Here is a 13,522-nt window from a genome sequence, read left to right as displayed (position 1 = left end):
GGAATCAAAAGGTGACATGCGCAGAAAAGGCCACATTTGTCCCCAGATTCACCTTATGACATGTAAACCCCCAAAATACACCTCTGCGGAAAAGGCTACCCGCCTGGCGGTTGGCTCAAGCCCCCAGGAACTCCAAATTAGGATAAGCCCTCCCTTGTACCTCCCTAAAGTGGAGATTATTCTAATGAGACTGATAATCAATTTATCCATACTATCAATATAATTGTCTTTTCTTTCACTATTTGAGAGATACCTTTACTCTTTTCTGGTTCTCTACCTGTGTTCACTCACAGTATTGCAATAAAACTTGGGAAACTGAGTCACTGAGTCCTGTAATTCTTTTGGGACAACTCATGATGAATGTGACCCTAAATCCATCCCACATCATTATATAAAGTCAGTAAAAATTTCTCCAGCCAGCGGTCTCGAGTGGAAAAAATGGAAGCCCTGCACTATACACTTTGCTTCTCTCTGTAGGATTAGAATATTAGAGGCAAACTAAAAATACTGCATTTTCTCATAATCATTTCTTGTGCAGCTTTGGGGTATTTAGGTCCAGTGGGGTTTTTTCCTCCTGTCCTTTTTGGCAAGAAATTGGTACGTAAAAACTGCCTTCCGGGCTCAGTTTTGTTCCCTTTCGGCTTCTGGAATTAATCATGGCGACTCCGTATTCTATCAGAAATAGAGTTTTCACACAGTACCCGATACCTCTTGGCACCCAGATCCATTCCTTTGCCTTGTGTAGTGGGAAAAGGAAAAAAAGAAAAGAATATTGTTCCTAAACAGGGCTTTCTATGACCAACTTAACACAAGGGAGAAGGGGAGAGGTCTGTGAACATTGAGCAAAATGAAGCCAAAACATGCGTTTCAGTTTTGTTTTCAGTGGTCAGGAAGGGGAGTGTATCTTCCAACATAGTTAATTAGTGATCCCTTAGACCCAAAGTGATAAAACTTACATGGGATCCGAGTATTATATGTAATTCACATATGAGTACAGATGAATGGATTTTAGAGAAAACGTGACATTTATAGGTTACAAAATCAACCTCCTGGATTTATTTTTTTAAAACAAACACACGCAAAACATCAAAAACTAACTCCACACAAGAGTAAAGCCCCCATATGTTTTGAGAGTGGAAAGATACAGAGAGTGCAGGGCTCCTGTTTTGCCAGAGAGAACGAAAAGGAAAAGTGAACTCCATTACATTAACTTCCCGAATGACAGCATTCCAGCCTGGTCATAGCCCATCTGCCAATCAGAAGTGAGCCCTGGAGGGAAGCTCTCCGATGCTGACTCTTGTTTACTTGGACTGTGACTCTGTTTCTCCCCCTCTCGCTGGTACCTTCGTGTTGTCCGTGTACCACAAAGAAGATCCTGCCACGGCAGGAAACTAGGACCCTAGCAGCCAGCGAGATCCCTCCCAGCTGAGTAGAAACTTCTCTCAGGTCATTATAAGCCACGGGTAAGAGCGTTGCCTGGGTAAATGCTAAGGGTGGAGGAGAGGGGTTGTCTCTGAGTAAATAGAAGCATCAGGTGTCCCAGGTGAGACCTTGCAAGGAAGGTTGAGAGGGTGGGTGGTGGGGGGAGTTGCTAAGGAAGTCAGTGTTTCCGGAGTGGCTGAAGTATAGGCTGGATGGAAAAGTTAGTACCTGATGGGTAAAAAAGCAGGTTCTGTTTCTTGAAGGGAGGGGTAAAACCTGGCTTACCATTTTAAAGAACTGCTGGAATATCAAATTAAATGCAGATGGAAAGCAAATTAGAATCAGCACCCTATTTCCATAGTGCATGGGGTAAGGAAATACATTGAACCAAGTAGTCCCAAGCTTTTCCATGAAGATTCCTAGTCACATGCATGCCTAGTCCTTAGCTAAGAAACAGTTTACTTAGCACTCCGACAGTCAGGTTTGAAAATTGGGATCACACCAAACTGAACTAAATAAACTCTCTTCCTTTCTCTCATTTGCATACTTTCAGCCTTATCCCTACCTTGTCCCGAAATGGTAAGAAGGAGGGGGAAAGTCTTCCCATTCAGCTGTTTTATTGCCATGAAATTCAGGCTGTAATATAGGAACGCTCTTGCTTATAATGGTTTTCTAGAGTTGTTACTTTCAAAGGAGGTGGTCGGTGGGGAAGGTTCTTTTTTTTTTAATTGATTTTGCTTTTTCAGATATTTATCATTGTGGGCTAATTTTTAATAGGAAGGAAAAAGATAAATTATGGGTTTATATAAAGTTTCACTGAGCTACGTATTTGCATGTAATAGGATACTTTAGTTAATTCTTTTTCTTGATTGCTTAGGCTCTTTGGATTTAGAAGTGGAAAAAATTTTTAAAGCCATTTAGTCAAACCCTTTTGTGTTTAATGGGAGAAAACCAAAGATCACTGAAGTTGAGTGATTGGTCACTTTACTGAGTTGGAAGGATCAGTGGGGATCTGAGCCCTGGGCTCTGGATTCCCATTCCAGCTGTTTTTCTCTTCAGAAATGTTAAGCAGGCACTCTTTGTCTTCTTTGTAAAACTTATCTCTCTGAGAGGGGTTATTCAAAGTCTAAAAATTTCTGGGAGCTGGGGAGTTAATGAAGGAGTTTAGTCTGCCTCTCATCATTTGCAGATGTTAATTTAGCAGACTTGCTACATTTTCTCCTCCCTATACTTTTGGGGACTTCTGCCAGCCATGATTCATGGAATAATTTTTTTGGGCTGAGTAATCTGTGGTTTTCTGGTTCCCTCACTTTTCCCCCCTTTAGCTAAAGTCTTTTGTGGTTTTGGCACAGCTAAAGTTAAAAATAAATAAATCCACAAAATGCTGGGTTTTCTGAGCAGATTATTTTTAATAAGTAATAAACTTTATGAGCTATGTCATCATACCACCATCTCTTCAGCTACACAAACCCTCTCAGCTCAGATAATGATTCCTGCAAAGGGGAGGATGAAGCATTTGTTTTGAATTGCCTTTTTTTTTTTTAAAGAAAGGTAAGATGTGTCCAATTACAGCTATTCTCTGCCCCTCCAAAAAAAAATCTTCCCAATCTACAAGCTTGACCATGCCACTTCTTTACTCAAAGATTTTCAGTAGCTCCCTACTTCCTCTAGGGTAAAATACAATGTTTTGTTGATGCTTTTTGTTTGACATTACAATCAGTTCTGGATGTATAGTAACTACTATCCACCCAGCCAATGAGCCTGCCCTTGTGAAAAAGAAAAATAGATAAGCAAAATCAACCTATGCAGCAACCTTATCTGATAGTTTATGCAACATTCTGCACACATAGTTTCCCCACCTTGCCATGAAACAGAAGGAGATTGGGTCTGGCATTTAAGATCTTCCACGGTCTAGTTCCAACCTACCTTTTTGGTTTTATTCTCACATTGCCTCCATACAATTCTACATTTCAGCCAAACTGGATTACTTGCTAGCATTCCCCAAACTCAGCAGCATCCCATCTTCAGTTTCAGTGTATTAATAGAACGTCAGCAGCTTGAGAGTAGGGATTGTTCCATTCTTTGTATTTGTAGCAAAGTGGCTGGCACATAGTAGGAGCTTAATTGATTGGGTGGGAAAATGAGGGTTAAGTGACTTGCCCAGGGTCACACAGCTAGTTAAGTGTTGTGAGTGGAAAACAATCCTCTTCTCAATAATTCTCAGGAACTCAGCAGCAATGTGACAAAAGCTCTTCTATTTCCTTCTTGTGAGAAGGAGGCACCCTAGTGTGCAGCTAGTGGGTGCCAAGAAAGGGGACTCACAGGCCCTGCTTTATACCCTAGTCCCTAACCCGAATGGACCCTCCCCTTTTTCATCATTGGTCCAATTACTCAAGGCTTACAATCTACGTGCAAAAACTAGCTAATCCGGATGCAGTATTCCCACCCCTCTTCCTTGTATGGATTATAACTCAGGAGTGGACCTTATACTTATATGGATGCAACTCCAGAGCAGACCTTATTGAGACCAGGGCTCCTTGAACTATGGGATTTTGTTAGCTTGAGAGGGAGGAGGGGATCTGAGACCTTGTCCTACAAACAGGTCAGGAGGAGTATGATTGACTGTTATATCCTCATTGAGAGGAGACAGCTACCCATTTTCTCACAAGTGTCAAGTGTCTGATGCTGATTTCGAACTCAGGTCCTCCTGAATCCAGGGCCAGTGCTTTATGCACTGTGCCACGTAGCAGCCCCCTCTCTTTTTTCATCTCTGTTTCTCAGAGTCCTTATCTTCTTTCAAGGTTTAATTTATATAGTGCCATTTTCTTCTAGATACCTCCCATAATAACCCAGTGTGCTCTCCCCCCACCCCAAACGAATGACTTGGCATTTATTTAACCATGTACATGTATTTAGTCCCCTGGTAATGTCCAACCTTCAACAATTTTGTTTTTGTTTTTGTATCGACATGTCTTGCACATAGTATACACTTAAAAAATATGAATTGAATTTAATGAAGGAACAATAATTGAGAAATTTAAATTTTTCTCTGTTGCTAATGTAATGGGGGAAAATGGGGTAAGGGTTGGGTTAGGGATAGGGGTTCTTAGGAATTCCTCTTTAAAGAATTACACCCTCTTGCATACAAAAGTAGTTAGAATAAGATGGTAGTTTATTTAGGGGCAAGGGGAGGGAAGGGAAGGGGGGAGGGAAGGGAAACCATGAAAGAAATCCTTGGACTTCTCATGGGGAGATAGGCACAAAGCACGTGGCTCAGAGGTACCAATCTCCTTGAGCAGGAGACTGGCAGGTACTTTTATAGAAGACTGATGGGGGTGCACCATCAGCCTGTGGAAAGTTCCTTTAGTGAGGGAGGACCATCCCCCACTGGTGGTGACTAGAGGAATTGGGTGAGGGGTTTCTACAGATCTCTCTTCAGGACACAAAGGCTGCTGCCACACCCAAATTTATCTCCCCAGGGGTAAGGGAGATCAGAATGTAGGGTGGAGATTCGGAAGCTAGCTCAGTCCAATTTGCTTCCGCTTATCTCTCTAGGCCCATCTGTCCTCTGGTTTAGTTTCTCCAGAAGATTCCTTGATGTGCCCCAGAGAACTTCTGGGGTGCTCTGCATCCCATGACACTAAGGAGAATTTTAACACATAAACATCTTCTTTCTTTATAGATCGCAGTGAAAGAAATAAACCAGAACATCGTTCTTCAAGGTATGTAATTTTTAAGAAATCTGTCTAATGCTGTGTCAAAACTTAGGCTCCCATATTTTAAAAATTATCCTGTAATAGTACTCCATTTGTTTTCATTTTGTCAGAAGTGCTGGATGAGGGTAATCTTGATCATTACTTGATTTCAAAGATCAGGAAGGGGGACATGGATATTGATTACATAGGCAACCTAGGGGACACATTGGATAGATCATTGGACTAGGAGTCAGTAAGCCCTGAGTTCAAATTCTACCTCAGACACTTACCTGCTCTATGTGACCTTGGTCAAGTCCCTTAACTTCTCTCAGTGTCAGTTTCCTCAAATGTAAAATGGGAATGGTAATAAATAGCATTTCCCTCCCAGGGTATTTGTGAGGATTGAATGACAAAACATATGTAAAGTGCTTTCCAAATTTTACGTGCTGTATACATGTTAGCCTTTATTATTTTCATTCCAGTAATCTAATCTCAAAAATGAATTGGGGTACTATGCTGAAATTTAGGAAATTTGTTTTCAAGCTTTCTCCTGCCAACTGTTTGTTTTTGTTTTATTTCTCCCTTTATTTCACTCAGAATCACATTTCCAAATAGACTCTTCTGATCTCTTAGTAAGATTTTTGTTAAGGGGAAATTGATGGGTGTTTGGGATATGGGTCCTTAGGAATTCCTCTTTAAAGAATTACACCTTCTTGCACACAAATCCAATTAGAATAAAATAATAGTTTATTTAGGTGCTAGGGAAAGGAAACCAAGAGAGAAGTCCTTGGACTTCTTCTCATGGGGAGAAGGCATGGCACAGAGGCATGGCTCTCTAAGATACCTATCTCCTCTAGCAGGAGACAGGGAAATCCTTTTATAGAGGACTGATGGGGGTGATCATCTGACTATGGAAAGTTCCCTTATTGAGGGAAGACCATCCCCCACTGTTGGTGGCTGGGGGAAGTTGGGTGAGGGGCTGCTCCGGATCTCTCTGGCCTCTCTATGCCACAAAGGCTGCAGCCACACCTAATCTTATCTTCCCTAGGGGTGGGGGAGACTGGAATGAAGGGTGGTGGTCTGGGAACTAGCTCAGTCCCTATCTGGTGCCACTTATCTCTTTAGGTGTGTTTGTTTGTCCTTTGGTTTAGTTCTTCAAAGAGAAGGTTTTTTGATTTACCCTAGAAAACTTCTGAGGCCCATTCAAATGAGATACCCTGGCCCATAACAGTTTTCAAAAATTATCTTGATCTTACCATCTTTTTCTTCTTTTTATCTTGGAAGTCTTCCCTGCCCCACCCCATCCCCACCTCATCCCCACCTACCCACCTATGTCCTTTTTTGCCCCCAAATGGTTATGTATGTCTGACTCTTTGTGACCCCATTTAGGGTTTTCTTGGCAGAGATACTGGAGTGCTTTGCCATTTCCTTCTCCACCTCATTTTACAAATGAGGAAAATGAAGCAAACAGGATTAAGTGACTTGCCCAGAGTCACATGCCTAGTAAGAGTCTGAGGCCATATTTGAACTCAGGTCTTATATAGGAGTTATTTGGACAGAGATAAGTGTTGATACTGTAAGAGTGAATGAGATTGTCAAGTGACTGGATATAGAGAACCAAAGAGAAGAGAACTGAGGACTTTTGAGAAACACAGACTTTAAGGGGTCACCTAGATTCAATGAAGGAGACTGAAAAGGAGTGCTTAGTAAGGAAGAACTAGGAGAGTATCCATTAAATGCTGAGTATCATTTAAGTGCTTACTTTGTGCCTGGCACTTTGCCAAGCCTTGAGGATACAAATACAAATAGAACATTTCCTGCCCTCAGGGAGCTTACTTTTTTTCCCCAGGGCAATGAGGGTTAAGTGACTTGCCCAGGGTCACACAGCTAGTAAGTGTCAAGTGTCTGAGGCCGGATTTGAACTACAATGATGATGTAAATGGAGGAAGACCCAGGCCCCACACTCAGGATTCTGTAGTTCAGAACAAGGTGTGGAGGCCTGGGAGGCAGGGATGTGGTCAGAGCTGGCTGTGACCCTCCACCTCATCCTTCCCTTGCTACTCTTTTTTTTTTTTAATGTATAAGGTATTTTATTTTTTCCGTTACGTGTAAAGATAGTTCTCAACCTTTGTTTATACAAGCTTTACAATTTCAGATTCTTCTCCCTCCCTCCCTCCTCCCCTAGACAGCAGGTAATCTGATATAGGTTATGTCTATATATCTCTATACATATACATATAGATATAGATATATACACACACATAATAACATTAATCCTATTTCTGCATTAATCCTGTTACAAGAGAAAAAATCAGAGCAGTGATGCAAAACCTCAAAATAGAAAAAAAAAACAACAGCACCCAAAACAAAAGAAATAATATGGTTCAATCAGCATCTATACTCCACAGTTCTTTCTTTCTTTTTTTTTCTTGGATTTGGAGATCCTCTTCTATCATGAGTTCCCTGGAACTCTTCTGTACCATTGCATTGGTGAGAAGAATATAGTCCATCACAGTAGGTCAACACTCAATATTGATGATACTGTGTACAATGTTCTTCTAGTTCTACTCATCTCACTCATCATCAGCTCACGTAAGACCCTCCAGGTTTCTCTGAACTCCTCCTGCTCATCATTTCTTACAGCACAATAGTATTCCATTGTATTCATATACCACAACTTGTCCAGCCATTCCCCAATTGATGGGCACCCCCTCAACTTCCAATTCCTTGCTACCACGTAAAGAGCAGCTATAAATATTTTTGTACATGTGGGTCCCTTTCCCCCTTCCATGATTTCTTTGGGCAAAAGACCTAAAAGTGGAATTGCTGGGTCAAAGGGTATGCACAGCTTTATTGCCCTTTGGGCATAATTCCAGATTGCTCTCCAGAATGGTTGGATCAGCTCACAGCTCCACCAACAATGCATTAGTGTTCCAATTTTCCCACAGCCTCTCCAACATTTATTATATTCCTTTTTTGTCATTTTAGCCAATCTGATAGGTGTCAGGTGGTACCTCAGAGTTGTTTTAATTTGCATCTCTCTAATCATTAGAGATTTAGAGCATTTTTTCATATGGGAATAGATAGCTTTGGTTTCTTCATCAGAAAACTGCCTGTTCATATCCTTTGACCATTTCTCAATTGGGGAATGACTTGGATTCTTATAAATTTGATTTAATTCCCTATATGTTTTAGAGATGAGGCCTTTATCAGAAACACTGGCCTCAAAAATTGTTTCCCAGTTTTCTGCTTCCCTTCCAATTTTGGATGCATTGCTTCTGTTTGTACAAAAATTTTTTAATTTAATATAATCAAAATCATCCATTTTGCATTTTATAATATACTCTATCTCTTGTTTGGTCAAAAACTGTTCTCCTTTCCAAAGATCTGATAGGTATACTATTCCTTTCTCTCCTAATTTACCTATGGTATCACCTCTTATGTCTAAATCGTGTATCCATTTTGACCTTATTTTAGTATAGGGTGTAAGATGTTGGTCTATGCCTAATTTCTGCCATACTATCTTCCCCATGCTACTCTTAAACTGCATAGCAGGGTAGTGCCTGGCAGGTTTTTGTTTCTGCACTCAGGGACAGGCCCAGACTAGCATGTTGCTGTCAAGTCAGTAGAAGAAAAAGAAAATATAAATGAAAAGTTACTTAAATTGTATTTTGTATCTTTTCCTCAGGACACTGGGTGGTGGAAGGGAGAGAGGCTAAGGACAGGAGAGATTGCTTTTGTTTTAGGCTAAGGCTAAGCAAGGCTAGAGTTTCCTGGTGAGAAATATTCATCTCTATACTGCATTGTGCCTTCCTTTCAGTGCTGGTCAAGGATAAAAAAAAGAACAAACTTGGGTCGAATTTCAGAAATGCTTTAAAAATTGATTTTCATTGATATCTTTTGTTATATTGCCTTGGTTTTCTCCCTTCTATCTTCCCTCATCCTCACCCAGAGAGCTATCCTTTATTTATTTATCTATCTATCTATCTATTCATTCATTCATTCATTCATGCATGCATGCATGCATGCCTGCGGGGCAATGGGGGGTTAAGTGACTTGCCCAGGGTCACGCAGCTAGTAAGTGTCAAGTGTCTGAGGCCAGATTTGAACTCAGGTACTCCTGACTCCAGGGCTGGTGCTTTATCCACTGCTCCACCTAGCCGCCCCCAGAGCTATCCTTTATAACAAAGGATTTTTTGAAAGGAAAAAAAAAGGAAGAAAACAAATTTAGCAATATTGATCAATACATCGAAAAAATGTGACATTTAAAATGTCCCATACTTGTGGAGCCTCCATTGCTGCAAAGCAGTGTGTAATGGGGGGAGGGTAAGGAGAGGGTATCTTCTCATATCTTCTTTAGGGCCAAACTTATTCTTTGTAAATTTGCAACATTGATTTTCTATTGGTTTGTGATGGCTATTCTTTCCATTTACTTGTTACAGTCATTGCTCATTGCGTATATTGTTTTCTTGGTTCTGCTTGCATCATTTTGCATCAGTTCAGGAACGCTTTAGTAAAGGGGCAGCTAGGTGGCACAGTGGATAAAGCACTGGCCTTGGATTCAGGAAGACCTGAGTTCAAATCCAGCCTCAGACACTTGATACTTACTAGCTGTGTGACTCTGGGCAAGTCACTTAACCATCATTACCCTGCCAAAAAAACAAACAACAACAACAAAAAAAAGATATAGAAAGGAAAGGTTTAGTCAAATACAGGAACCTAGAAAACTTTCTTTGAATTTTTTTTTTGGAAAAACTTATTGATGGTGATTTTTTTGTAGTTATTGGTTTATATTGCTATTATTGTCACTTTAAAGCATCCTCTTGTATTTGGCTGGAGAACATGGTCCTAAGGTATACACTTTAAAGAGTTTGAATATGTCCTGATTCATCTTGCACAAAAGATGTGGCAGGAGAATAAAGGAGGAAGGTAAATGGTAACAGGAGAGCTATTCTTGGCTGGGTCTGACTCAAGCCAACCCCCTGGCATTTCATTTCAATAATGGAATGAAAAAAGAAACTCATAGGTATTTCAGTATTTAACAAAAGGAAATTTACTTAACTATAGGAGGGAAAGGATATTCAACAAGGATATGCATCAAATATACCAGTTAATTCAGCTGAGCAAACCTTTTCTGTCTCTGAAATTGCATTTGGGTCTACCAGCCAGTCATTAGAGCAAAGATAGAGACCTTTATTATTGTTTTATACTTTATACAGCAGATGGATCCTTTAGTTCTCTGAGCTAATCCAATCTCAAGGACAATTTCTTTCTTTCTTTCTTTCTTTTTTTTTTTTTTTGGTGGGGCAATGGAGGTTAAGTGACTTGCCCAGGGTCACACAGCTAGTAAGTGTGTAAAGTGTCTGAGTCCGGATTTGAACTCAGGCCCTCCTGAATCCAGGGCTGGTACTTTATCCACTGCACCACCTAGCTGCCCCATCAAGGATAATTTCAGTAACTTGTAAGGGAAAATAGCCCACTCTGCATTGGGGAGTTAGGATATTGCTCATGTTGTAGGAGAGAGAGTTGGAACCGAGAGAATAGAGAGGAAAAAATTAAAACATAGAAAAGCAAGGAAAAATAAAAAGAGAGGAGAGAAAACACAGGAAAGAGAAGAAAAAAGAATAATTCAGAAAGAGATCAAAGAGAGCTCTTTCAGTATTAGTTGGGTCAGAGAAGAAGTTTCTCCCAAGGGCTCTGGCTATGATTTGTTCTGAGGTAAGGTATTAAGTCTATAAATGTTGTTTTTTCTTTAAAAAATTTTTTTCTAAAAAGATCTGTGCTTGGTAGCTTACAGCTACTTGTTGCTTAATAAGTGATTCTTAGATTGGATTAACAGTGTCTCACACAGGATGGCTAAATTCCTGTAATGAAGAAGACTCCCTCTTACTTTTAATTGTAGCTGTTGTAGCCTGGTTCTGGGGGTTTTAGGGGTAACACTGGGGGTGGGGAATGGGGGGATATATTCCTACTACTTGTGGTTGTAATTACTGAGCCCCAACCAGTGTGTTTCCCATTTACACAAAATCATGACATGACATCATTAACATTTTTTTCACCATCAACTCTTAAGCAGAAAACATTTATTAAATAAAGGAAATGCAAGAATAATCATAACATTTACTCAATTGAACCCCGCCCCAATAAGGATTATCATAACATTTATTCAGTAGAAGACCAGGGCAGGAATAATCATAAATTTAAATCATACTCTTCCACTAATACACACATTACCTTTAGGGGAGTGTAGTCAATACAGAAATCTAGGAAAGAGGTATGAGTAGGAAAATTCATATGCCTGGGGCAGCCTGAACTATTGTCCTTGATGCCCTAGTTCCCTTTAAGGAGCAAGCTACACCTTAGGAAGCCACTTCTCTGCTAGCTGCACCTTTCCTGGTCCTTCTTCACCATGCTTCTGCTGGGCAAGGCCATTCCTCTTTTGCTTTCAAGCCTATGAGGCAATGACAAGCTCTTTTCACTGACAGCCAGCCCTCAACAAGGTGCATTAAAAAAGGTATTATACCCTTTCAGTAACTAGTGGTTTCCTTAAGTTGAAGAACTACCTAGCTCCTTATATCAATCGCCAAGGATTCTTTGTTCACTTAGCTCCTAGCCTATCCTGACAGAAGACTCAGCTCACAGTTAAATAGAGGCAAAGTCTGTTTACCCCTCTTATTTCTCCCTCCCAAACCAGAGAAGTCAGTAGAGAGCAACACAGATACCCCTGAGAGGTTTCCTTTGTCTCATCTGTAGATAGCACCAAAGGGCAATAGCTCTAGTAAACCTACACGTAGCCAATAGGATTCAACTCTAAGCCAGTGCTTCCAGCGTGTGTTCCAGTCTTTCTCCAGTGAACCAGCAAAGCAGTGAATAAGCAAGTTTCCAGCCAAGCAATCAGAGAATCAGTTGTTTCAGTTCAAAGCCTTCTCTATTTGCTGTTCCCAGCTTCTTATGAGTCCTCCTGTGCTCAGTTCATCCTTGCTTCTCCAGCGATCTCATCTTATAGCTTCTCCTTCTGTTGGTTTCTTTAATCCCTCTCATGGCTCAGATCAGATCTCTCAGTTGTCAGTGACTCATCCTTCTTTATCTTATGAAGGAGGTAAAACTCAAGACATGTTTCTGTCATTTATGAACTCAATAGTCTTTATATAATCTTCCCATAGTTCCAAACAGTTATTTCATTTATAATTTTGTGATTTATAAGCTTCAAAATTCTAAAAACAATCACGTGCAAATGAGATGACTACTACAATGATGGAAGCCAATCATTATCTCATTTATTGTTCTGCCCACAAATAGGTTCTCTCAGACAATTTATCTGAGTGGTAGTTTTCTCTCTGGTCCTCAGAACATTATGTCTCTTCTCAACATTTTATCTGAAAGACTGTTTCTTCACAGGTTGATTTTTATCAGTTTTCTTTACACAAATGTTCTTTTCATTTTTGTTTTTCGTTTTTATTTTTTTTTGGCCCTATTGGCAAATAAACATATGAAAGGGGCAATAACTAATATTATTTTCAAATGAGGTAATGTTTTTAAAAGCACCTAGTATAGTGCCTAGTACACAGTAGGTACTGCATAAATGCTTATTTCTTCCCCCTACTGCTTTTCTTTCTTTTGGGGGGGCAGGGCAGTGAGGGTTAAATGACTTGCCCAGGGTCACACAGCTAGTAAGTGTCAAGTGTCTGAGGTCGGATTTGAACTCAGGTCCTCCTGAATTCAGGGCCGGTGCTTTATCCACTGTGCTACTTAGCTGCTTCTTTGCTTTTCTTTTATAAATTATTTTTCCGTTAAGCATTTATTTTTCTTCCCATCTCCCTTCCACTGGAAAAAAAAAAAAAAACAAGAAACAAAAACTAAATCCCTTGTTACAAATGTGCGAATTCAAGCAAAACAAATTACCACACTGGCCACATCCAAAAATGTGTGTCTTATTCTGTACCTTGAGTCCATCCCCTCTGTGTCATCAGGTGTGGGCAGCATTCTTCATCATCCATCCTCTGGAATTGTGGTTGGTCATTGCATTGATCAGAGTTCTCAGGTATTTCAAAGGTTATCTTCATAATGTTTTTGTTACTGTATAAGTTGTTTTCTTGGCTCTATACCACGCACATTTATCTAAAGATAACAAACAGGTATGCCACTTGACTAAACATGTCTCTTTATAGTTATTCGTGTATATGTCTCTGGGGTTGTTAGGTAAATACCAACCTGACTGAGACCCTCCTTCACCCCAGATACTGACATAAGAATATACTTTAAATGTATTTGTTGATTTAGTGGTATTGTATCTACCTATTAGAATGTAAACTCCTTAAAGGCAAGGACTCCACCTTAATGCATGATTTCCTCCATTGATTTCATTCATTCCTTCCAAGTCCTGACATTTTATAAGGCTTAATTTG

The 13,522-nt window shown here is 40.1% G+C and overlaps 1 protein-coding gene across 1 annotated transcript in view; it reads left to right on the top strand.

Annotated features, from left to right (window-relative positions):
- Nucleotides 1-13,522, top strand: part of SH3D19 (SH3 domain containing 19) — a 239,087-nt gene that overhangs the window by 97,671 nt on the left and 127,894 nt on the right. The window contains exon 2 of the mRNA XM_043973453.1: nucleotides 5,105-5,144. Coding sequence (XP_043829388.1) covers nucleotides 5,105-5,144 — 40 coding nt within the window. The remainder of the gene's footprint in view (nucleotides 1-5,104; nucleotides 5,145-13,522) is intronic.

This window comes from Dromiciops gliroides, chromosome 6, assembly GCF_019393635.1.
Source record: "Dromiciops gliroides isolate mDroGli1 chromosome 6, mDroGli1.pri, whole genome shotgun sequence".
Taxonomy (NCBI): Eukaryota; Metazoa; Chordata; class Mammalia; order Microbiotheria; family Microbiotheriidae; genus Dromiciops; species Dromiciops gliroides.
This window is presented reverse-complemented; position numbering and strand designations above follow the sequence as displayed.